The 25,388-nt window shown below is 38.6% G+C and overlaps 3 protein-coding genes and 1 long non-coding RNA gene across 5 annotated transcripts; 1 reads left to right on the top strand and 3 right to left on the bottom strand.

The window, feature by feature from the left end:
• The first annotated feature begins 5,870 nt into the window (after positions 1–5,870).
• LOC110013572 lies at positions 5,871–9,020 on the top strand. Its single transcript, XM_020699959.2, has 4 exons — positions 5,871–6,296; positions 7,582–8,098; positions 8,283–8,501; positions 8,730–9,020. The coding sequence occupies exons 1-4, from the start codon at positions 6,050–6,052 to the stop codon at positions 8,926–8,928; spliced, it is 1,182 nt and encodes a 393-aa protein (XP_020555618.1). The 5' UTR covers positions 5,871–6,049; the 3' UTR covers positions 8,929–9,020.
• On the bottom strand, positions 9,018–15,704 carry LOC105357595 (G2/M phase-specific E3 ubiquitin-protein ligase-like). Of its 2 annotated transcripts, none has more exons than XM_011492807.3 (10): positions 15,131–15,704; positions 12,876–12,928; positions 12,641–12,677; positions 12,149–12,222; positions 11,494–11,595; positions 11,058–11,368; positions 10,757–10,935; positions 10,377–10,546; positions 9,499–9,713; positions 9,018–9,389 (listed from the first exon to the last, which is right to left on the bottom strand). In XM_011492807.3, the coding sequence occupies exons 1-10, from the start codon at positions 15,281–15,283 to the stop codon at positions 9,154–9,156; spliced, it is 1,530 nt and encodes a 509-aa protein (XP_011491109.3). In that variant the 5' UTR covers positions 15,284–15,704; the 3' UTR covers positions 9,018–9,153. The 2 variants fall into 2 exon arrangements, with proteins under 2 accessions (XP_011491109.3, XP_020555616.2); XM_020699957.2 differs by lacking the exon at positions 15,131–15,704 and adding an exon at positions 13,027–13,127.
• Positions 15,705–17,609: 1,905 nt separating this feature from the next.
• Positions 17,610–21,711, bottom strand: LOC110013763. The gene is made up of 4 exons (XR_002874891.1): positions 21,496–21,711; positions 20,713–20,822; positions 17,804–20,601; positions 17,610–17,644 (listed from the first exon to the last, which is right to left on the bottom strand). It is a non-coding gene; the product is annotated as an uncharacterized LOC110013763 (long non-coding RNA).
• Positions 21,712–21,845: 134 nt separating this feature from the next.
• Positions 21,846–23,472, bottom strand: LOC101168923 (gastrula zinc finger protein XlCGF71.1-like). The gene has a single exon (XM_023963945.1). It carries the CDS (start codon positions 23,366–23,368, stop codon positions 22,532–22,534), a length of 837 nt encoding a protein of 278 aa, XP_023819713.1. The 5' UTR covers positions 23,369–23,472; the 3' UTR covers positions 21,846–22,531.
• Positions 23,473–25,388: the final 1,916 nt, after the last annotated feature.

Raw genomic sequence — 25,388 nt, 5'->3', positions numbered from 1 at the left:
TTTATTTTTTGTTTTTGTTCCCCCAATGTTTTAACTTTGAGCCTAGATGGAACTAATGTTAACTGCGGGCTTTTGCCGAGACGGTATTAGGTGACGGACAGTTAGCATGTCAACTATAGCACTATGGCTAATGCAGACGCGAGACCAGAACTTGAGGACCCACCCATCTCCTTACGCTCTCCTGTGTGGGAACACTTTTGATTTGTTGTGAGCATCCATGAAGGGAAAAGACAGTTGGATAAGTCGAACACTGTGTGCCGACATTGTTTCACGGAGATCGCGTATGCCGTGGTAAAACATCAACTCTGCACTTAAAACAGCATCACCGGATTGTCTGTAATTAGTGTTGCTCTGAAATGCAGAATAATGTTGGATTTTATGTTTACTAACCAAAACAAAGTCTAAAGCTTACTGAAATAAGTTCTGAAATAAAACACACACATGTGCTTTGACATAGGGGCTTTATCTCCAGTGTTTCCATTCTTTTTATTCCAGTAACTATTCAAGAGTTGACACAATCCCAGTGGATTCTTATGTGGAGAAAGCAGCCTCACACTGAGATGCAGCGCTGCACAGTAGGGAGGTGATTACGCAATCACCTTGAATCAGCTGATTCTGCAGCACAGAAAAGAGGCTTTGTTACGGTATACCAGGATGACCCAAATGCAGGACCAGACTCCAACGTTGAGGGAAGATCCAGAACTCTTTTAATAAAAAAAACCCCACATTTGGTGGTTAAAACTCCACTAAAATAACCTGGGGGGTATTCCAGGAAGCATGTTTAAATAGCCTGACTTTAAGCCTGAACTCAGGTTGAAATCCAACTGAACTTGCTTACTCTGGGTATGTTGGTTCTAAAAAAACGGACAAAAGAAAAGTTTTGGTTTCTGCAGGTTTTCAATCTCCTCTTTGATCTGATTGAATGTGTCCATTAAGGTCTTTGAAAGCATCATTTTCTCCTCCTCCTCCTTCTTCTTGAGGGTCTCTGTGAGTGAGGAGATCTCCCCCAAAAGGGAGGACTGTTCTTGCTGCCGTTCACTGCTGCCGTTCTCCTTCCAGGTTCTTGTGGTTCTCCATCAGAGCTGGTCTCCATGGGACTGTTGCCTCCCTCTGTGGTGTCAGTCAGTCAGGAGGTGGGAGGGAGGGAGGGAGGGAGGGAGGGAGGAGTCTTTGTCCTTCTGGAGATGTTCTTGGATTGGGAGCAGATCAGCTGTTGGGCTGAGAGTCTGGGAGCTTCAGCTGTCCTGCTTTTCTCTGCACTGACAGCAGCTTCCAGCCCCCTCTCTCTCTCTCTCTCTCTCTCTCTCTCTCTCTGTCTCTCTCTCTCTCTGTCTGTCTCTCTCTCTCTCTCTCTCTCTGTCTCTCTCTCTACGTTTGCTGGGTGTCTTTTTGCTGCAGCTGAGCTCTGCAGGAGTGTTGTCTTGGTCTCAGCCACAGACTGCTGACATGTTAGCTGATGTTTCAGCTGAGTCAGCTCTTCTTTCCAAGCTGATGTTTTCTGCAGAGATTCCTGCAGGAGTTCCTCCTGCTCCTTCTTTCCCAGAGTTCCTGCAACCAGACGGAGTCTTTGTGCTTTGGAGCTGCTTCTCTTGGATGAAGCGCTTGGTTAGCTCACTTTGATCTCTTCCATGTGGGACTTTGTCTTGAAGCGGATCAAACTCCCAAAGCAAAGGTTCTGGGATGTTTGCTTCAGCTCTGTGCTTCTGTTCTCTGGTTGCAGAGACTTGGAGCTCTCTCTCTCTCTCTCTCTCTCCATGCAGATCAGCAGCTTCTTTGGAGGCAGAGGCAGCTGTGTGGGAAGTCTCTGCAGGTCCAGAATCTTCTGATGGATCAGCAGCTGCTGCAGGTTCCTCTGGGTGGAAACACATTTCTGCCAAACAGAACATCTGTTTGTCTTTGTTTGGATGGAAAACGGAGGAAAAAAACTTCTTTGGAGAGAAATCTGCTTTGTTTCCTGTTGCTATGAGGTTGTTGAACAAATGTGGTCACTTTCACAGCTTCACTTCAAATGACTTCTAATAGACAGAAATTATACATTTTCAGTTTATTAAAATAAGTTTGTGAAACATTTTTGATGTTTTTTCTGTAATTCTAGGTCTGATGTCTTCATCCATGATGGCTAAAAGAACAAAAACCAAACCAAATCAGTCAGGTCTGTAGTTTGGACTTGGATTAGAAATGAGAAGGGCGACACCTTCTGGCTGTATCCAGAACTGCATCTTCTGCTCAGAAAAGTGTTGAAAAACCTCAATTGTGTCTGTAAAATGTCTGCAGCTTTTTTGTCTGCAGACATGAATAAAGTCTGGATTTGATCCTGAATGAATTTTCATATTTCTTTGTCCTTCAGTCTTTCTTTCAGTCTCAAACACACTGGTTCATTTGATCCTAATGAGAACATGTGTGAGGCTCCAACATGGCTGCCTTCACTGCAGCTTCCTCTTCACAGCATGTGTTTGTGGATCAACACACAAACAACAACAGCTGCAGGTGAGGAAGTGTTGCTGTTGTTGCCTTTGCCTGCTTCCAGCCTACAGGCACAGTTTTCTGCTCCATATGAGCTGGAAAAGAAAATGAATGACACCAATTTTAGGATCCCAACTCCTGACAGAGAGAAGAAATGTGGAGTTTGTCACGTCAACATGCTCCAGCCTTCTTTCTCCAGAGGGGAGTCCAACTGTCCTTCTAGTGATGCTCCGGTAGTCTCAGTCTCCATGTGTTCTCGTCCCTCAGAAGATCAGATTTCAGAGGATGGGCTTGGAGAGAAAAGTGGAGTTGTGCTACTGCTTGTTTGGGGAACTCTGAAATCTGAAGCCAACTAGAGAATTTCTGCTCATATCTGTCTCCACCAGGGGGGTATTCCAGAAAGCAGGTTATGCTAGCTCTCACGGTAAGTTTGAGGCTAAGGAAGTTGATAACCTCAGTTTTCGGTTCCAGAAATGGAGGTATGTTTCAGGGTAGGTCAAGTTGCCATGGCAACTCATGCTCTGAACATAACCTGGTCGGGAGCAGGTTTAGTTGAAGGTTAGTTTGTTTACAGAGAGGTGAGGCAGCATGGCGTGTCCATTTGAAGATGATTTAGTGGATGAAGAAGCTCAGATAATACTTTTTCCACCGTGAGAGGATGATAAGACCACATATGGATGTTGGAAAGATAAACTTTTTTACTTTGATCTAACTTCATTATTTGTTTCAGTTAAAATAAATCATTTTTTTGTAAGTCGGTTTAAAAATTACACGTAGTTTTCAGACGGTTATTTTACTTTCATTCAAAGTAATTCAATTAAGAAGGTGTAACTTTGGTGCTGCTGTTAGATCGGCACCGCAAAGGATTGTGGGATATCATTCCCTTTGCCTGTCTGGACGGATTTGGGTTTAGGTGTGGGTTTTTGACCAAATGTGTTTAGTTGTTTAACTGTTTTAGCTGTTTCACTGTGTTTGGCCGAGTTATTTTGCCCTACTGAGCTTACGTCTCTGCACCATAAGTGAGAGTGAAGGAGAGGATGGTTAGTTTATATAGCACCCCTACGGCTTAAAATTGCAATGACAACCAAGGTACATTCTTAAACAGATTTTTGCACTCTGTGCGTTATTCCCCCCGTTTTTTATTGTTATAAAAATGAGCATATCTGCCGGCTCAAACTTAGGCATTTGAGAGTTCAAGAAATTTAATTAATTAAGATGGAAAAAAATATTAATTGAATTGGAGTAATATGACATTTAGTTGGATAAATACGTAAATTTGAGTTGTATAAACAATTATTGAGTTTTATAGACGTAAGAAATTAGGTTGAATAAATTTAACTCAATTTTTTGTTACCAATAGAAGTATTTCATTTAAGTTGGCAAAATTGGATAAGTTATATATGTATGTGCGTCACAAGGAAAATGGAAATAAGATCAGAAACTCGTGCGTTTACTTTGTCTGCTCTTTTTCTACACGCAGAAACTCTTTCTTTTGATGATGCAGCCGTGTTACTTTTTTGATGGACGTGTAATCTTCATACGCCGTCATTAAAACCTCAGACTCCCTCTCACTGAAGTACAGCGTTTTCTTTTTTTTCACCACGCGTTTCCATGGTGACTCCAGAAATCGGCGATCTATTGAGAATGTCTTTATGTACCTGCCGTGCACGCCCATTAACCCAGGGTTACCAAGTCGAGCGTAATTACGCCAACTCATATCCGGTCTTTTGGAACCGACATACCCCGAGTAAGCAAGTTCAGGCGGATTTCAGCCAGAGTTCAGGCTTAAAGTCAGGCTAGTTTAAACATGCTTCCTGGAATACCCCCCTGGGGCCTGTTTCAGAAAGGAGGTTAAGTGTAAACTCTGAGTACGTTAACCCTGAAATCAGGGAAACCCTGGGTTTTCCGTTTCAGAATGGGAGGTTTGTTAAACCAGAGTAAGCAGAGTAAGTCAAACCCGTTTCTGAAAGAGAGTTAACTTATACTCGGAGTCAGTGTCCATGGTTACTTATGCTGTGAACCTAACCTGGTCGGGAGCAGGTTTTATTCTCTAAACTCAAGGTTTCTGCCAGTCTCCTCCCCTTTTTAAAGACGAAGCGGTATTTTTCGCTTTAACCTTCATTGCCCACATTTCCGTCACACAGAGACGGTCTAAGTGACAAGAATGGCTTGTCCTTTTTTGGAGGACCCAATAGACGAGGAGGCTGCATTAATTCATAGAACATTACATTTACGTCGTGCGATGATTTTGAGACCTAGACTCCATTTTTTGTCATTTCCCCATACGTTTTTGTTTGAGCGTTACCGTTTTTCGTTGCAGTCAATTACATATATACAATGAAAACAACATTAGATATGTATTGCTATGTAGATGTTTCATATGTCAAATATTGTCAACAAAGCCTACATCCATGACATGCTCACATTTGACCTGATTGAATTATGTTTTTATACTTCATTTTTAGCTGCTGCCATGTTCTTTTAATTCCTGCAGGATTGCATCCACATGAAAATGAAATCAGGGACATTGAATTAGATTAATGTAACAATTACTTTTTGGAAACACAATTTTCTAGCACTGCTTACTTTCTTAATCCCATATAAACCTATACCACTTGATCAATACAAGGGTAGTGTTGCAGCGTGTGTGTGCTGAGCGGCGTGCAAGCGCAGGTGCAGATGGGGGGGGGGGGGGGTGAGCACGGAGCGGAGGTGTGTGCGTGGAATATATTGTGTGTTGGGAGGACGGAGCACTTAGTTAAATAAAGAGAAGGTGTCATTCCCAGAATAACTGTTTTGGAGTCATTCTTAATCCGCTCTGGAGGTTGAGGGTTTCCAACGGGAAGTGAACCCCGAAGGAGAATTCCCTTCGGCCCTGAAGGAAATCTCCCCTGCGCTTCTGACCACGGTCGGAAAGACGAGAGAAAAGAAAGGAGAAGTCTTCGCGCAGCGAAAGGTTCAACAGTAGACAAAAGTTCACTTTTAAAAACACAATTGCATGTATTAATATTAAACTGAACAACGTTTGCAAGAGGGGAAGGTTAACAAAAATACCTTGGCCCTGAAGTGCAAATCACATTTACAAATCACTGTACCCACAAACATTTTAACTATCACAACAAAATTAAAAAAGCAAAACTAATAATATAAAAACGACATTACATTTTAGAAAAACCAAAAATAAAATTAAAACTTTTCAGAAAAGAAGAGAAAACGAAAAATATAAAAGAAACATTAAAAAAATTAAATTCCAAAATCAAAAAAAAATTTCCAAAAATAAATAACACTTTTCAGAGAAGAGAAAAACGAAACATAAAAAAAAAAAATCACAATTAAGAAAGCCAAAAAAGAAAAAAAAATAAAATAAAAAAAATTAACAATTACAAAAAGCCAAAAAAGTAAAAAAAAAATTATTAAAAATTAAATTCAAAAAGAAAAAGAAAAAAACGTTTTGAGAAACCAAAACGAAATATTGGAAAATGAAAAACAAGAACAAACCGGAAAAGGAGGGTACTTTAGGATATAGACGAACGTCGCTGATTGGATAAAGACTGTTATTCACCTTTTCAACCAGAAGTTATTTGTCATGACGCGCTATAAACAAAAGATGAATCGAAGTGGTGACTCTAACATAGCTGCCGCTATCAAAGAATATTTTAATTCAGGACATACCTACGAAGTCATTCTGGATCTTCTCCGTACTAATCATGAAACTTTTGTTAGTATGCGGACATTGAAAACGCATTTGAAAAAGTCTGGACTGTTTAGAAGAACTAACTTTTCTCCACTTCACGAGGTGAGGCGTGCCATTTTGACCGAGCTACGGGGACCAGGGGGGTATTCCAGAAAGCAGGTTATGCTAGTTCCCACGATAAGTTTGAGGCTAAGGAAGTTGATAACCTCAGTTTTCGGTTCCAGAAATGGAGGTGTGTTTCAGGGTAGGTCAAGTTACCATGGCAACTCATGCTCTGAACATAACCTGGTCCGGAGCAGGTTTAGTTGAAGGTTAGTTTGTTTTCAAAGAGGTGAAGCAGCATGGCGTGTCCATTTGAAGATGATTTAGTGGATGAAGAAGCTCAGATAATACTTTTTCCACCATGAAAGGGTGATAAGACCACATATGGATGCTGGAAAGATAAACTTTTTTACTTTGATCTAACTTCATTATTTGCTTCAGTTAAGATAAATCATTTTTTTGTTAGGTCACCTTAAAAATAACACAGTTTTCAGACAATTAGTTTCCTTTCGTTCAAATTAATTCAATTAAGTAGGTGTAACTTTGATGCTGCTGTTAGATCGGCACCGCAAGGGATTCTGGGATATCATTTTCTTTGCCTGTCTGGACGGATTTGGGTTTAAGTGTGGGTTTTTTACTAAATGTGTTTAGTTGTATAGCTGTTTTACTGTGTTTCAACGTGTTTTGCCGAGCTATTTTGTCCTACTATGCTTACGTCTCTGCACCATGAGTGAGAGTGAAGGAGAGGATGATGAGTTTATATAGCACCTCTACCACCTATGCGTGTAATGATGGTGATGGGATAGTCTGTGATGAATTTTTGCACTCCGTGCATTTTTTTCCGTTCTTTTTAGTGTTATAAAAATGAGCGTATCTGCCGGCTCAAACTTAGACATATGAAAGTTCAAGAAATATAAGTAATTAAGATGGAAAAAAGATTAATGAAGTAATGTGACATTTAGTTAGATAAATACGTAAATTTGAGTTGTATAAACATTTATTGAGTTTGAATAAACTAAATTTAGTTTAACTAAATTATTTAAATTATTTTTCAGCCGTGTTACTTTTTTGATGGACTTATAATTTCTATCCGCCGTCATTAAAACCTCAGACTCCGTCTCAAGTGTCGCGCTTTCCTTTCTTTTTTTTCTCCATGCGTTTCCATGGTGACTCCAGAAATCGGCGATCTATTGAGAATGTCTTTATGTACTTGCTGTGCACGTGCGTTAACCCAGGGTTACCAAGTGGAGCGTGATTACGCCAACTCATATCCGGTCTTTTGGAACCGACACACCCAGAGTAAGCAAGTTCAGGCGGATTTCAGCCAGAGTTCAGGCTTAAAGTCAGGCTAGTTTAAACATGCTTCCTGGAATACCCCCCAGGGCAATTGTTTGGCTATCGGACCATGTGGCAAGTTATCAAACAAAAACACAACCTTCGTGTCAAGCGTGATTTTGTAATGAGACTGATGCGACAGCTGAATCCTCAAGGACTTGATTTAAAACGTCGCAGGAGATTTACTAGACGCACGTATCACTCTATGGGCCCTAATTACATATGGCATGTTGACGGCTATGACAAACTGAAGCCTTTTGGCTTGGCCCTCTCAGGATGTATAGATGGCTTTTCAATAAGAATGATGTGGCTCGTTTGTGGATCAACAAACAACAATCCATCTGTAATTGCTCACAATTACATAAACTGTTTCAGGAACCTTGGTGTGGTACCAATGAGACTACGGACAGACCTTGGGACAGAGAACGGGACCATGGCAGCAATACAATGTACACTCTGTCACGCCCACTCGCACTATTTTGCAGGCTCATCAAGTCACAGTTATGGATCTTCAACAGGGAACCAGCGCATTGAGTCTTGGTGGTCTTTTTTCAGGAGAGGAAGGTGGGTATATCTCTATAGTGAGACTAAACACTAAGAATCGAAATTTTTGCAAACATATTTTCATACCCTTTTCTGTTTGACGTTCATGAATGGCATGACTTTCGAAAGAGTAAGGGAGGCTTTTTTTTTAATATAACATAACCAAACAAGAGCTTAATTCAGTTGAAATTTAATGTATCCCCAGGTCTCAGTTTTGGATGGACTTGTTTGGAGACCTGCGAGAGTCTGGAAACTTTAATGGAAGCCATGAACACCAATGCTTGCTGAGATTCTGCTTCATCTATGTTCTGCAAATAGACTTGGATGAATGTCGGGATCTCTGGAACAAACACAGGATTCGGCGGAGTAGACCTGCATCGTGTCCTGGGGGGATTCCAAATGAGCTCTATCTCCTACCTCACAGGTGATGGATATTTCAACAGAATGATGTAACATATTTCATGATAAAACATAAAATACAACAATAACATAGATTTTATAAACATGACAATACCAACAGAAATAAGGAATATTTATAACTTTGGGGTGATATATACTGAAATGCCATGAATGAAGAATAGGAAGTGACAATTTGCAATCTATATTAGATAAAGTATTTGCTGCGGGCCATAATTACATTTACCTTTTGCAGATATGGTTCAAGGGACTGTGGATTTGCTATTGAGGAGAGGGATCTGGATGAGGCAAGGCAAGTGCCTGACCTATGTGGTGATCCAGACATTGAGCAATACTTACAAGAAGCTGGACAACAAAATGGACTACAACAACCACAAGACTGGGAATCTGCAATAGAACTTTATTTAACTCTGAAGGACGTGGCTGGGTTTTAGACCCACAATACTTCCAACAAAGTTTTTCTGTTTCCCAACGACAGTTGTGGTTTATAAAGTCATAAACTCAAATAAAAATGTTTAAATTAAAATGTGTCAACTTTTGTTTACAGTAAACAATATTTTGCCCTGAGAACAAAGAAAGAAACTGGTTAAAAAAAATCTTCTTCACTTAGTGTAGTATTACAAAATAATGCCAACAGCAGCTGAACTATAATCAGTCTTTCAAAAACATCCAAATCCTGGAGCATTTTGGATCCCAAAGTCCATATTTTCCTTAAATATGCTGTATGTGTCGACCAGTGGTAGCTTAAGTATGTTAGCGCATGTGTTTGCTACTGGAAATGGTGATTCAGTAATGAACTGGATCCGTGGCGTTGGCATCATTCCTGCTGGTGGAACTGCAGCCAGACCGGTAGCAAACATCAGCAACTCCTCCAGAGAGACAACAGTTAGTTTCTCTGAAAAAAGAAAGTCAGTGCTTTAGTGTTTACATTGATTTAAGGAAGAACTTTTACCCTTTATTCAAGTACTTTTATCAGTTTGAGAGACTATCAAGTCTATACAAACCCTCTGAATCAGCCAGAAAATCTGCCCAAAATCCAAGGGTTTTGGCCTCCTTCTGCCGCCTGGTGCTTCCTGGTGGGCTGAGATCTGGAGTGAACATGTTCTCCATGTCTGAAGCAGTCAGGGCCTTGCAAGAAAAGCACAAGACTGGGGCAAGAACACTGTAATGCTGCTGCAATGCAGTGAAAAAACCCAAGCTGGCCAGTCCATCTCTAAATCTGTAAAAGGGTTAAAATATGAAATATTTTGCAAAATGTTAAAATTCCATAAGTTCCCTTTTCTTTTGGTTAAATATATTCAGGCTTATTTTAGTCGCATAGTGTCACCGAGGTAAAGTGGTTACATAACATCACTGGTACATAACACATTTTGAAATGTAATAAATTGACACGGACAAGAAAATAATCTCTTTATATTTTTTGAAAACGTTATTACTCAGCATGAATGGGTTATTTCTGGGTTATTTTTATTAATAAATGAAAACAACTATTAGCAGTCACTAATGATTGCTGTTAGCTTTTGTCTGAATCATATTTTGTTGGTAAATTATAGGAGTCGAGGAATTCAGAAATGTTTTTCAATAATTAGACAGGACATTAAACGTCTTCAACCTAACTATTATTATTTTGAATAATTGGGGATATAAACTAAGTGAAAATAAATTAAAGAAAAAAAATATTTCCCTGTTATATTGGAGTTCTAATTTATATTGGCTCAACTCACATGGAGACTACTTAACTAGCTTTTTCATAATTTTTGGAATATCTTAAAGTGAACGGCTGTTCTGTAATCTCTATGGATTTCATACAGACTACTTAGCTTTAAAAGTTTTATAAAATTTAATGTAACATATTTCTGACAATTAATGCCAAATTATTTACCGTTGAATGGAACTGTGGTTCCTGTCAATAATGTACCATCTGAGATACTCCTCCACAAAAGCCTGCTTCTCACAAGTCCTCACGACCCAGAGGCATCCAGCAGTTTGGAACATGGTGCTGTTTTGCAAAATAATACTTTGCAAAGATTCGTCTGATTCAGTTTCCAGGACCTATAAGAAAAATAAATGGTTTATCCTGGGAAAAACAAACAAAAAACCAGGCATTTGCCATTAAAAAAGATATAGGAGATAATAAATCAATCAATAAATGAAAGCATTTTATCAAAACAAATTTGGCACTCAAGTGCAATCTAGGTTTAAATCCAAACAAACTCCATGTTCCCTTGGTAAATCCATTTCCTGAGCTAAGGTCATTCCTACCTCACGTAGAACTTTCCCTATCTCTTCGTCTTTCACATCTTCTACAGTGGCGTTGAAACTTGGATTCCCTAACGTGTGGTTGACCAGGTTCTTTGATAAGAAATGTGGTGCTGGTCCCCCATGTACAATGGATACTGCTACCATCTTTCCAGCTAAAAAATACTCATCTTCCCTGGCAGCTGTTATACAGAGCAAAGAAATATTATTTGTTAATTGCTACTTAGGTCTGTTAATAGAAAAAAGCAAATGCTATTGTTTTCTAATAAATACTAACACTTCTCTGGGGGATAAATAAACACACCTTTTGAATTATATACAATGTAACGACTTTCTTGAGGTCCATCGAAGATGGGGCGTGTTCTCAAGTGGTTCATAAGAAGTGTGAGAAATCCCCGCCTTGGCCCACCTGTATCCAATCCTTCTTCAAAGCAGCCAGCATCATCAGTGAATTTTATGAACAAGTCATTATTGTCAGAGTATGTGTTGCGTCGAAATCCTCGAACAGCCCCGTCCCATACATCCAACCGGCAAATGTTGAACCTGCTGACCTTCTTGTGGTTAATTGCCATTGCTAACTGGGCAATGATTTCATGCGCCTGCATATTTGTGTCTCTGCAAAAGAAATGAAACATGATATTCTGAAGGAGACATCTAATTCTATTCTGATTTCACCCAATTTGCAATTATTTACAGGACCAGATGATGGTCAATTAGATACAAATGCAGAAATTACTTACACAGGTTCTTCTAGGAGCTGATCTTTCTTGTTGTTCTGAGTAAGATCTTCATCATGATCATCATCCTCAATCAGAATGGGTTCAAACAGGCTTGTGTAGTTACTGAGGAGTGAAAAAAAAAATATTAGCGGTGTAACGATTCGATAAAATCTCAATTCGCTTCGATGCAGAGTTTCATAGGGCTTGGTTCGATACGTTTCAGTACAGCTGTTAAAAAATCTGCCTGATATGAACTGCTATTTTATGAACTATTATTTTATTGTTATTTATTGTGTGTGTTTTGTTGCAGGACACCTGAATTTCTCCCTTGGAAGATCAATTAGGCTTTAATCTATGTATTTTTGTTATTTTTCTGTACAAAAAAGCCAGAAAAAAATTACTTGCAAAATGCATTTATTGGTTTTATATGACAATTAATAAAATGGACCTTTGTAGGTGATCTGCTTAATAAAATAGGAAAACCTATTAGCTGCCAGGAACCAAAAACTTTGGATAATTAATATAAATATTAATATGAAAACAAAGTTATATACATAGTTATTCAATATAGCATCTAAATTGTTTCATCTACTCGTGTGTGTATACACATGTTCTGTTTGTACAAATCCATTATTTTGTCCAACTCTTTCACAAGTAATAACTACAGTGAGCACACATGCAACAGGAGTTCTGGATGGTGAGACATCTGCTGGTCCCTGGATTGCTTCTGTTTTCAACAAATTCCGTAACCTAAAATAGAGAAAAAAGAATGACTACAAATAATTTACAAATTGAAATTGTCCCAAAAGATTACTAGGGGTTGAGCAAGCACTCTCAGGATTGCAATCTAACGATATCAATTTCTGCAAAACCTAATATTTAATTTAGCTTTGTTTCAAGAGCCCATAAAAAGATTTGCTTTTTAAAAAAATACCAAAAATGCCAGATACAAATAGTTAAACTGTCACATTAATTAAGGACAAGCTGATGCTTTGCATCTTGACAAACCCAAAATCAAATGTTCAATTATTTCTGTTTCAATACAGAAAAGCACATCAGTGTGTTTTAACATAGAATGGAATTGGCAAAAAATATGTTTTAACTGTTAGCAGTGAAGCTAGCAAGTAAGCTCTCCCAAACTAATTTTCACAATAAAATAGTTAATTACTTGCTGTACTTCATCTGCAACTTCCACCTGATTATTCCTTTGAAGACAAAGAAAAGCACATTTAGTTATAAAAAAGATACATTGAAACTTCAAACCTTGCCATACAATTTAGGCATTAATCATATACAATTTGAATGTCTAAAGTTAATATCTCAATATGTTCTATTCAAATGCATAAGAAGCCAAAACTACATACACACAGCATGCTTGAGAAATGTTTTTAATGACAACTTACTCTGCTTCTGTCACATTTGAAAAAGGACTGCTTTCATGCTGAGGCTCCCAAGGCTGACGTGAAGACACACACTTTGTTAGATATAAATATTAATGTAGTTCTACTGTGCTCCACCAAAAAAAAAGGCCAAAATGTTCTAAATTAGACATACCAGTGTATCAGCAAGATCAAACTCAGGTGGAGTTTTTATAACAACCTCCATGTCAGAGTCAGAAGAGTCTTCCAGGGGCCTGTTTCAGAAAGGAGGTTCAACCAACTCTGAGGTTGAACTTGAACTCCGAGTTGGTCAATCGGGAGATTAACAACTCTGAGTTTTGTTTCAGAGAAGCTGATCCGAGTTAGATCAATCAACTCTGAGTGGACTGATTCGGAGGTGAGCGTGCGCACCGCGACTATAAGAAGCCATTATCAATGGAGCACAGATATCACGAGTCACCATGGCAACCGTGAAAAAAAAAGAGGTCTGCGTATTTTTCTCCAGCTGAACTTGACGTGCTGCTGCAGAGTTACAGTGAATATGAGCACATATTCCAGAAGAAAAGCAACACCGCTGCATCTGCAAAACAGAGACAGTTAGCGTGGAAAACATAGCTGCTCAAGTTAATGCGCAAGTTTGCATTTAAATCATTGTTATAAAATATTGGCTGTAATAACTTTTTAAATAGCGTAAGGAGTGAAATAAAAATGGCGATATTTAGGTGTACTTTTGAAGTGTTATTCCTGGTGTAAATACATGAAATGCTGCATAGTGTACAGAACCAATCTGGGGGGAAAATGCATTTAACGTCGGTAATGTTTAGAGGACTTTTTTGTTAACCTTCCCCTCTTGCAAACGTTGGTCAGTTTAATATTAATACATGCAATTGTGTTTTTAAAAGTGAACTTTAGTCTACTGTTGAACCTTTCGCTGCGCGAAGACTTCTCCTTTCTTTTCTCTCGTCTTTCCGACCGTGGTCAGAAGCGCAGGGGAGATTTCCTTCAGGGCTGAAGGGAATTCTCCTTCGGGGTTCACTTCCCGTTGGAAACCCTCAACCTCCAGAGCGGAATAAGAATGACTCCAAAACAGTTATTCTGGGAATGACACCTTCTCTTTATTTAACTAAGTGCTCCGTCCTCCGAACACACAATATATACCACGCTCCGTGCCCCCCCCCATCTGCACCTGCACTCGCCCCTCCCCTTGTCTCTCGTGGATCGCACCCCGCTCAGCACACACACACTGCAACACTACCCTTGTATTGATCAAGTGGTATAGGTCTATATGGGATTAAGAAAGTAAGCAGTGCTAGCAAATTGTGTTTCCAAAAAGTAATTGTTACATTAATCTAATTCAATGTCCCTGATTTCATTTTCATGTAGATGCAATCCTGCAGGAATTAAAAGAACATGGCAGCAGCTAAAAATGAAGTATAAAAACATAATTCAATCAGGTCAAATTTGTGCAATATTTGACATATGAAACATCTACATAGCAATACCTAATGTTGTTTTCATTGTATATATGTAATTGACTGCAACGAAAAACGGTAACGCTCACAAAAACGTATGGGGAAATGACAAAAAAAAATCGAGTCTTCTCAACATCCTCTCACGAGGTAAATATAATTCTCTATGAATTAATGCAGCCTCCTCGTCTATTGGGTCCTCCAAAAAAGGACAAGCCATTCTTGTCACTTAGATCGTGTGACGGAAATGTGGGCAATCAAGGTTGACGCGAAATATACCGCTTCGTCTTTAAAAAGGGGAGGGGACCGGCAGAAACTTTGAGTTTGGAGAATAAAACCTGCTCCCGACCAGGTTAGGTTCACAGCATAAGTAACCATGGATACGGACTCCGAGTATAAGTTACCTCTCTTTCAGAAACGGGTTTGACTTACTCTGCTTTCTCTGGTTTAACAAACCTCCCATTCTGAAACGGAAAACCCAGGGTTTCCCTGATTTCAGGGTTAATGAACTCAGAGTTTACACTTAACCTCCTTTCTAAAACAGGCCCCAGTTCTCCAACTGTAATACGTATAGCAATTACAACTAACAGTATAAAGCCATATTTGGTAAACAACAATGTCATTTAAAGTTCCAGACAAGATTGGTAAGAAACCATGAGTAGGTATCTTCCAAATTAACAGAAAATAAACTTACAAATACTAGCAGTGGTATTAACTGGGGAAAGTTATGCCAGATATGCTTATAACTTAGAATTTATTTATTTAAAATGGGCAATGTGTGTCAAATTACACAAATACATCACGTCTTACCTTCTTCAAAGTCCTTAAAGCAGATGTAGAGAGTGATCCTTTGATACGGCCTGCCAACTTCATGCTTATAAGCCTCAAGGGTAAAGGGACGTTGTGTCCCAGGGATGTTAACAACCTCTGTGCCATCCGGATACAACAGCACAAAAGGTCCATCTTTTATATCTTTATTAAAGTCCTTCATTTTTTTAACAGCCTGAGACTTGTGGCAGTGTTGCCACGATCTGTTTGTAGGGACATTTTTCCCACGTTGTGGCTTCAAACCCCCTTTCTGCATGGTCATCAAGCCAATATTTATCTGAAAGAAAAAAAAGGGAGACAGTTTTGAGAGCCCTTTTTTCCTGTAATACTTTTATCTAATCATTAGATAAAAGTAAGATTCATTAGATTCTTATGTGATAGAACGAAACCTAATTTTATTATTACTGATTTTTTTCAGACAGTGTTTTTCAATCACTACAATTCTTTATAGCATACACATCAGAAATAATGGGAGGATGTCGTCACACAGTTAGGCAGCTCGTTATTTACAGTCGAGGCCACAGCCAACTTACATATACAGTAAACCCTTGTTTATCGCGGGGGTTACGTTCCAGATAGAACCCGTGATAGGCAAAATCCGTGAAGTAGAAACCTCTATTTTTTTAACAAGTATTATACAATTAAATACTCTATTATACATTGAAAAGAAAGAACAAACCATTTTACAGGCTCAAGCATTTGTTTCACAAATCAAACTACTTTAAAAACTTTTTTTTCAACAAATAACTTCTGTACTGTACTGTCAAATAATAATTTGAATCATCAATGTAAACAGAAGGCTTCAAATCGCAGAGATTAGCCCCGCCCACCGCGACCCGAGAGTAATTGAATTAAACGGGAGAAAATTTAAAATGATCATGAAAAAAATACAAAGTACAAACGGACAAATAGTGGCTCAGGTGTATTTCAATGCTCTTCAGTCTGAGAAGCTGCAGTGTTTTCTCCTTCTCAAGCCCGCGGTGCAGCTGTGTGTGTTTGTTCGGGAGAAGAACATAGTGATTGACAGTTGGTGTTGCTCTTTTTCTATGGGTTTTAGAGAAACTTGAAATTGCAAGATGATTTGCATGTACGTAATTTGGAAAGCTGATTTACGTACGTGTACATATTAAACTGCAACATTATTGACGCGCAGGTAGAGAAGAAGCGGAGTGACTTTTTAGCCAATCAGAATGCAGAACACAATGCACGATGCAAATCCGTGAAGTAGCGAAACCGTGAAAAGTAAACCGCGTTATAGCGAGGGATCACTGTACTGTTTGTTTCACAGTTTTCTTCAAGTCCATTTTGCCTTTAGAAAACTTCAGCCTTTCATTTTTCCTTTTTCTATATTCTTGGAAAGTGCAGAAGGTTGCAGTTGAGTTGGTCTGAACAGTCTTCGGTCCTAAAAGGAAGAAGAGGAAAATTATGTTTGGGTGACCTGACTAATGAATAAAATAAAATAAAAAATAAAAAGTACGCTAGCTTGCTACCACTGTATGACGACGGATAACAAGGCAGTACACATCTTTTACATTTTGTTACTCAATTAGAATTGCATACATGTAACTGAGTTAAAAATTGAAATAAGCCCAGGATTAAAAATGGATATGTAAAAGATCCTAATTTTTTTACCCCCACTCATATGAGATGATCACGTGAGGATGTGGCATGGCACATGCTAAAACTTCAGAAATACTAAACCAACCAAGTTACAATAAAAGACCCAGTTAAACAGACTAACATCATGTATTAGTCCCTTAGACAGGTTTAGGATGCTATTTATAAAAGTTCTCAGGTATTTTCTTTTTTACGTCTGACTTGCCAGTGACTCATTACAGCTAACGCGGTAATAAGCTAACAAACGCCGGTAATAAGACGCTCATATACTTACTCAAATGTTGAACGGTGTCTCCAACAGAACATTGCTCTGTAATCTTATGGCCACATCCGCTGCAAAAGTTCGGTGAAAGCTCAAATAATTCTTTACCGCACTTCGGGCAGAACATCTTCGATGGTCCGTCTGCTTTTCCCTCCTGGTCAAAACCATTAACATTCGGTCAAAACTCAAACATCCAATCAGCGATGTCCTAAAGCACCTTCAACTTCCGGTTTGTTCTGGTTTTTCATTTTCCAATATTTCATTTTGCTTTCTGAAAAAAATTTTCTTCAAACTTTTTTTTACTTTTTTTGTATGGTTTGTTTTGCTTTTTGAATTTTGTTTTTTTTAAATTATTTTTTCATTTTTTATTATTTGTTTTGCTTTTTTAATTGTGATTTTTAACAAATGTTTTATGTTGTTTTATGAAAAGTGTTTTTATTTTTTATTTTTATTTCTGGAAATTTTTTTGCTTTCTAAAATTTAATGTTTTTTTTATATTATATTATATTATATTTATATTATTTGTTTTGCTTTTTTAAATTTGTTGTGATAGTTAAAATGTTTGTGCGTACAGTGATTTGTAAATGTGATCTGATCCAAACCCTCACCAGGAGTACCTGCTCAGGGCCCAAATGCACACAAAAACACACCACAACCCAAACAGTGATTAAAAGAAAATACAAAACAGAAGAGGTGCACCTGAGCAGGTCACCACTAATTTATGGGCTGAAAACAGGGGGGGGTCCCCCTTACAGAGTACTATATATGGCACCCACCAGCTACCATAAGGATAAAAGGAGGAGGCAGCCACCTTCAGCCAGGTCCAGACACCAAGTTACTAAAAATGAGCACAACAGTTTAAAAATGGATAAAAGCAAGGGTGTCAAGCTTGATTAAAACATTAAAAAAACAATGACTAACAACACTAAGCAAAACAGCAGTGGCAACTCTGCTCTCATGCCCCAGGGTCAGAACTCATGCCACCACCTGTTAATATAAATAGAATTTTAAAATGTTGCAAACTCAAATGCTAAAAACTTTAGTAAAAGGACTCAAATGATTAAAAGCTTTAGTAAAACCGGTCCACATGTCAAGCTCACCTACCAAGGCCAAACCAGGAAACCAGCATCTAGATGGAACTCCTACTGCTGCTATTTATCAGCCTTGTGAGCCAATCACAGCTCAACAGACAGGTGCTGGCCATGAATGCTAAACTATGGAACACCATGAGGGACAAACCACCACCCACAGCCCTGTCTGTCACATTTGCACTTCAGGGCCACCGTACAAACTTCCACAGAAAGTGAATCAATAAACATGAGCTAATTCTTGATGCAGGTTTGAAAACACAGATGGAAAACAGCATCAATCCAAATATTAGTCAATGTTTCCTTGAATGGAACAATTTCAGGATTTGTTGTCATAAAGTTGTGAGAAACTGTCTTGTAAAGTGTGTGGTGACGGTCCACTGTGGAAAATGACTGTTTGTGGAACATTGAGATGTGCTCAGTGATTTTGCTTTAGGACACTTTGGTTTCATTTCAAACGTTGGTTTCTCCTAAATCTACAAACTCTCTCCACAAACTGTCTCCTAACTCTCAGGGATTCCTGCTGCTGGCAAAACTCACGGCTCAAGGAACCACTTCATGAATCAGTCACGCTTTGGAATGAACTTTATTGAACAACATGTCATGGTCTGGAAGAAGCCCCAGTTCCAGCTGACAGAAGTCTGCTTCTGATCCATCAGATCTACCTAGCAACAGAAGCAAAGCTTCACGTGTTGCAGCAACAGTTTCCATGTTTGGGAGGATCTTCTGAAGAACAGCTCAGTTCCAGATCACATCATGATGTTTGATGTTTTCTTCATTCCAGGAAATCATCTGTGTCTCCTTTGATCTGTGCTGAGTCAGCACTTTGACTTCTTTTCAACTTTAGATCCATCATTTACAATCAAGGATTTATTGATAAATATGATTTATTGACAGAAAATAAAGAGTAAATGTATTTCTCATCCAGCAGTGATTGTAACTCTTTTATTTTGAAATTCCTCAAGGATGATCACCTCGGCTTGTGATTTTAGACACATTCTCACCTGTTTGTCTCCCTGAGCTAGTCAGATTAGTTGATACAATGAAGTCATCCTCTTGCTCTCTCGACGTGCTGCCTACATCTCTGCTCAAAGATGTCTTCCAGTCCATCGGTCCCTGTGTCCTGTCAATAATTAACTCGTCCTTGCTGTCAGGTCAAGTCCCTGAGCACTTTAAGAATGCTGTCGTCCTTTCTCTCCTTAAAAAGTTATATAGTAACTGTTATATTAAAAATTTTGCAAATATTGTGTGGTTTAACTATTTCACTTGTTGAAAATTAGGGATGGCCCGTTTGACACGGCGCTTCACCTTCATGAAACAGTGTTTCGGTGTTTCGGCACAATGTTTCGGGGTGTGTGTCAACTAGCCCAGATCACGTGGTTGATGATGTATGACGCGCCAAATGCTTCGTTTGGTCGAACCACGGTTCAGATGTCACTTGTGTTTGAACAGTTGGGCGCGCTATTCAATAGAAATGTGAAATGAATCCTGAACGTTTCCTGACCAGTTCTATTGTTTCGCTTGTATTAGAATCAGCGTCAGTTCATTCCTATTAAAAACTTTCTGTGGCTCAGGATCATTTCAACTCGGTTTTTCCTAATAAAACACCACATCATGAACGTTGTGTATCAAAAAGAAAAAAAACACTGGAATGAATCTCTGATGTCAAGCTGTTTTTATGTGAATGGAGATAGCTCAGTGGAATAGTCAGTGGCATATACATCCAGAGGTTCTAGGTTGGAGTCTGGCACTATACATGTTCTTTTTGCGTGTATTTTTTTCTTCATCTGATATGTATTTTGCTGTGTCAAGCACTTCTCACTGAAAGCGTCACATGTTGTGTTGTTTTGCTTTTTTTTTTAAATCATGAAGGAAAAAGATCTTTCCGTTTTGCAGCTTTTTCCTTTGCGTGTTCAAGTAGTCGAGGAGAAAATGACCATAAGTCGAACCGGTAAAGATTAGAAGTTTATTCCCTGATACAATAGTTCTAAGACAGTAGCAAGAGAAAAACACAGAAGTACAGCTGAGAACAGGGCCCCCGCAGATAAGAGAAAAAGCGCCGGGGACTTCCTACGGAGAAGTCTTTACAGCGGCTCTGAGTTCCTCCTCCTGTGGGCAGACGTAACCACTTTGCTGGTGGCTGTCCAATTCCTTATAGGGTAAACTGTTGCGTCGCCCGCATATGCCTCCAACAGTGGGCTTCCTGTTTTTAGAGAAGACCCAGTGACCTTTTTGTGACTCCGTCCGGCTGGTTCCAACCAGTTCAAGTCTGTAGCATTTCACACTTGTTGAGTGTGTGGGTGTCAGACACCGTGGCCTCTTGCTTGCTTCTGCTTTGCTTCTGGAAATGTCCTCACACCTGCATGATGTACATCTGAGTTCTGTCTGCAGACGAGGGGCCCTACTTCCTGTTCTGAACATGCTGCGCTGTGGCTTCCCGTCTCTCTGCACAGCACAGCCTGCATATGCCTTTTGCTCTAACACTTCTGTAGCAGCGGGGTGAAAAGTCCAGATAGCAATATGAGAATGTGTTAGGTCTACAACTAAGCCAACACTTAGTAACTATTTTTGAGCTTGAAGAAAGGACACATACTCACTTATCTCTTTTCTCGAGGAGAGCAGACAGGAACATACTCAAGCCATTCCACGTGTGCTCTGAGTTTTCAAGAGTCTGCCTCCTCACTTTAATTTAAAATCAGGGCGTTACCTTACATACAGCATACAAGGAGGTGGTTGTAAACATACACACATACACACACACACACACACACACACACACACAGCCCCCAATGGTCATAAAACAGAGAGACATCCGTTCCCAGGAGATTGCTACTCCCCCCAGGGGATTAGGGTCTTTTTTGCAGATCAAGGGTCATCAGTCAGCTCCTGTGGCTTCAGGGCAAGGATCAAAAGGTCAAAGGTGAATTCCCAGTTCAATGCAGAGAAAAAATTCTTCTCCCGCAGACAAGTATACACTTTTTACAGTTAAAAAAGTTCAGAGTAAATATAGGATAACTTATGTATACATTTATTCTAACAGAATGCATGTATAATTAAACATTAATTTGTTAAATGTAGTAAAAGATTAGAAACAGAATGCATACATCTCTTTCTTCAGTCATCATTAACAAAAAATTTTTGTTCTACGTTTTTTTATCATCATTTCCACATTGAAGTGTTCCAAGGAGCTTTGTTGAAACATGTCGATATACATCTAGTCCACCACCAGATGCCGCTGTTCTGTGTGGTTTCGAAGCCCTGAATGGGTAGTTCATTTTTCTGGCAAAATTACATGAACCCCTATGAGGCTTCTATTCCCATCCCTATTGAAAATTGTTCCCACAAATATCAGAATATAAATGAAATTGAAATAAACATACCAATGGGGTCGCTGAAGTCATCCAAGCATTGAAATGTTTGTTGTTCAGCTCACCATGACTGCCAGACAAAACCCCCACCTGCACACTATCACCTAGTTAAATACCTCTTCCCATCTACCTACCTGATAGATTAGGATTCACATTTTCCTTATACTGCCCCCTGCAGCTGTGGAGTTGATCCTACCTGGAACAATCCTCCAAATCAATGTTCAGAGGCAAAAATAAAGAAAATAGAAGACAAAAAGCCAGGATAGATTACACATAGATTAAAATGTATTGATCATATATTTCTTTGCTGTAGATATTTGTGGCTTAGAGAAGATGAAAACCTAAAAAAGCTGTTCAGGAAAGTCAGGATAAGACAAGACAAGACTTTATTGATCCCCGGAGGGAAATTCAGTTGTTACAGCAGCCAAACAAGAAATATAGCAGTCAGAAAAACAAATAGTCAGTAAAAATTAAAACAGCAATAAAAAGTGGAAGTAAAAGTACACGTCATAACTAAATAAGTAAATCCAGCAGCACTTTCAGCAGTCCTAAACTGTATCATTCTATAGTCTAACTGCTGTTGGGACAAAGGACCTCCTGTAGCGAATCATACATCAAAACAACCAAAGTTTTTTTTTTTTAAATGTAGACAATTTCATTTCTACAGATCAATTCTCACTTGTGCCTCCCTCTAATGAAGTTACTGCATCAATATGGTGTGGAGGCCATCAGCCTGTGGCTCTGTGTACATGAAATGAAAGCTCAGGTTGCTATGGAGTTCATTAGAACATTGAGGTTTCACCCCAGAAGTTTAAGCATTAAAAACTTATTTTAAAATATTTAATTTTTTTTGAGATACAGAACTTTCCCCTCCTGTAAAATAAAGTCTTCTGCTGATTCTGATACAGAGGTTGAGAGGTCGACCTCTTATTAGAAAAGTTTAGAATTTAGAGTTTACACTGAATCCTTACATTGTCAAGAAAAGGTCTTACAAGTTCTCATGTGTTTGTTGAGATGACATACACGACTAAAACTTTTATCACATTCTTTACAAGAAAAAAGCTTTTCTCCTGTGAGTTCTCATGTGTGTTTTGAGATTAGATATTTGACTAAAACATTTTTTACATTCTTTACAAGAAAAAGGTTTTTCTCCTGTGTGAGTTCTCATGTGTTTTTTTAGAGCAGATACATCACTAAAACTTTTCTTACATTCTTTACAAGAAAAAGGTTTTTCTCCTGTATGAATTCTCATGTGTGTTTTGAGACTAGAACTGCGACTAAAGCTTTTATTACATTCTATACAAGAAAAAGGCTTTTCTCCTGTGTGAGTTCTCATGTGTGATTTGAGATGAGATATTTGACTAAAACATTTTTTACATTCTTTACAAGAAAAAGGTTTTTCTCCTGTGTGAGTTCTCATGTGTGTTTTGAGATGAAATATTTGACTAAAACATTTTTTACATTCTTTACAAGAAAAAGGTTTTTCTCCTGTGTGAGTTCTCATGTGTTTTTTTAGAGCAGATGAACAACTAAAACTTTTTTTACATTCTTTACACGAAAAAGGCTTTTCTCCTGTATGAGTTCTCATGTGTGTTTTGAGACTAGATCTGCGTCTAAAGCTTTTATTACATTCCTCACAAGAAAATCTCTTATGTTCTGCATGGATTCTTGTGTGAATTCTGAACAGAGATATGTTACAAAAGCTTTTACCACATTCTTTACAGATATAACATCTTTCATCAGACCCAGTTTCCATGTATTCAGACGGGTTAGTAATTATTCTTGAGTTTTTACCAGACTTGATTGGAGATTGTTTGTATTTCTTACCAAGATTAGTCTTTTTAAGATTTTTTCTAACATCAGAGTCACACTGACTTTCTGACATGTAAGAGCTGTCCACACTTTGGACATGTCTTTTGTCTCTTCTCTTCCTCTGATCTCTGTTCTGGTCTGTCTCTCCATCTGTAGTTGATGTTGATTCTGTCTCTTCATCTGTAGTTGATGTTGATTCTGTCTCTTCATCTGTAGTTGATGTTGATTCTGTCTCTTCATCAGTAGTTGATGTTGATTCTGTCTCTTCATCTGTAGTTGATGTTGATTCTGTCTCTTCATCTGTAATTGATGTTGATTCTGTCTCTTCATCAGTAGTTGATGTTGATTCTTCATGTTGGTTTCCTTCTTCATCCTGACTATCAGTTACATTAAACCTCTGCTGATTGTTTAGATCTGCTTCACTGTTCTCATCTTCCTCATAAGTAGGAATCTCCATCAAGGTATCAGTCTCCTGCTTCAGATCAAGCTGATCTTCATCCTGACTGATGCAGAGTTCCTCCTGTTCCTCTTTAATCTGTGGAGGTTCTGGTTCCTCCTGTTCCTCTTTAATCTGTGGAGGTTCTGGTTCCTCCTGTTCCACCCTGAAGTTCCTCTGCTGGTTGCAGAGATCTTCCTCTTCAGTCATCCAATGCTGGGGGAGGCCTGCAGGAACACAAACACAACAAGGAGCCTTTTATACGTTTCCAAGAGTTATGGGTTTCATCAAACATCAATAAACTCTGTGATCATTGGAGAAAATGTCTAAGGAGTCTGGAGGACCACAAGAGACTCATTGAAATAATACTTATAGACGCCATTAAATAATTAAATAAATGTGACATTAATTCTTTAAAATTTGAAATAAATAGCAAATATATCATTAAAAGTGTCAATATGTAATCTAAATTAAATGTTAAATGATTTACACAGGTCACATTTAAAGTTCTTCTATTATTCTGTATTAGGGGTGTCACGATTTCGACTTTAAATCGAAATTGATCGAAATTAAGTCACAGTCTTGAACTTCGAATAAAAAAATGGAATTGTCGATGCTGCCACGCCCCCATGCTGCATCTGGTTACTTGCCAAGCGGAAAAAAAACATGTGTTGAAGTGCTGCGAGTCTAATTGTTAATAAAGTTTTTAAAAAAAGAAGTGCTGCAGGTCAACCTCCTTTAACAGCCACTCAAAAGATAGCATGGAGACCCATCGACAGAACTCGAATCCCCTCGTCTTTCACGGAAGTCGCTGGTGTGGAGGTATTTTGGATTTCCATTGAGTTATGTTGACAACTTTGATTAAAAAATAATACTCCATCAGTAAAAAAGACATAACACTGTTTCAGGAATTTTCATAGCAAAATTTCATCAAGTATCAAAAGTTAAAAATATGTGCAAAATTATGTTACATTAGGAAAAATCATGAATCAACTTATCAAATTATCAAATGAAGTAATATCAATAAAAGTCAATCAATTTAACCATTTTCATTAATTGATTAATTATTTGTTTTATTATTTTTTGTATTTTTATTTATTTATTTATTCATTTATTTTTTACATATTTTTATGATAAAGTAATGCTGTGAAGTAAAATAAAAGGGTCCATAATCTGTCGATTGTCCAAGGTTGGCATTTCTTCTTCTGCTGAATAACAGCTGTTCTTATGGGTTTCAACAGAGTTTATAGTTCTCTTCAATATTATGTCTGCAAACATTAAATTCAGGTCCATATCCTCCTTCAGCTGATATCAGCGGCGCCGAGTTGTGGTCAACTTGTCTGCAGTTCAGAAGTCTCCGCTGAGTAATCAGGTCACTTCAGACTTTTGGAGAAAGTGATGAATCCAGGCGTCATATTTCTTGAAATTATTTGGCTCTTTGGTAGGAGCCAGTTTAGCTCGTGCTGGTTTGCGGCGCCTTCCGTCCGTGAAACCCGAGTTCGACTCCGGGCTGCTCCTTGTTCCCTTCTCTACCTCTGCCGGTTCCAAGCCCGGTTTGAGAAGGTTGCGTCAGGAAGGGCATCCGGCGTAAAACATTGCCAAGTTTACCATGCGACTTGTTCGCTGTGGCGACCCCTGATGGGAGAAGCCGAAAGTG

Source organism: Oryzias latipes, chromosome 2, assembly GCF_002234675.1.
Source record: "Oryzias latipes chromosome 2, ASM223467v1".
NCBI lineage: Eukaryota > Metazoa > Chordata > Actinopteri > Beloniformes > Adrianichthyidae > Oryzias > Oryzias latipes.
Note: the sequence above shows the minus strand (reverse complement) of the source record. Positions and strands in the feature narration are given on the sequence as shown.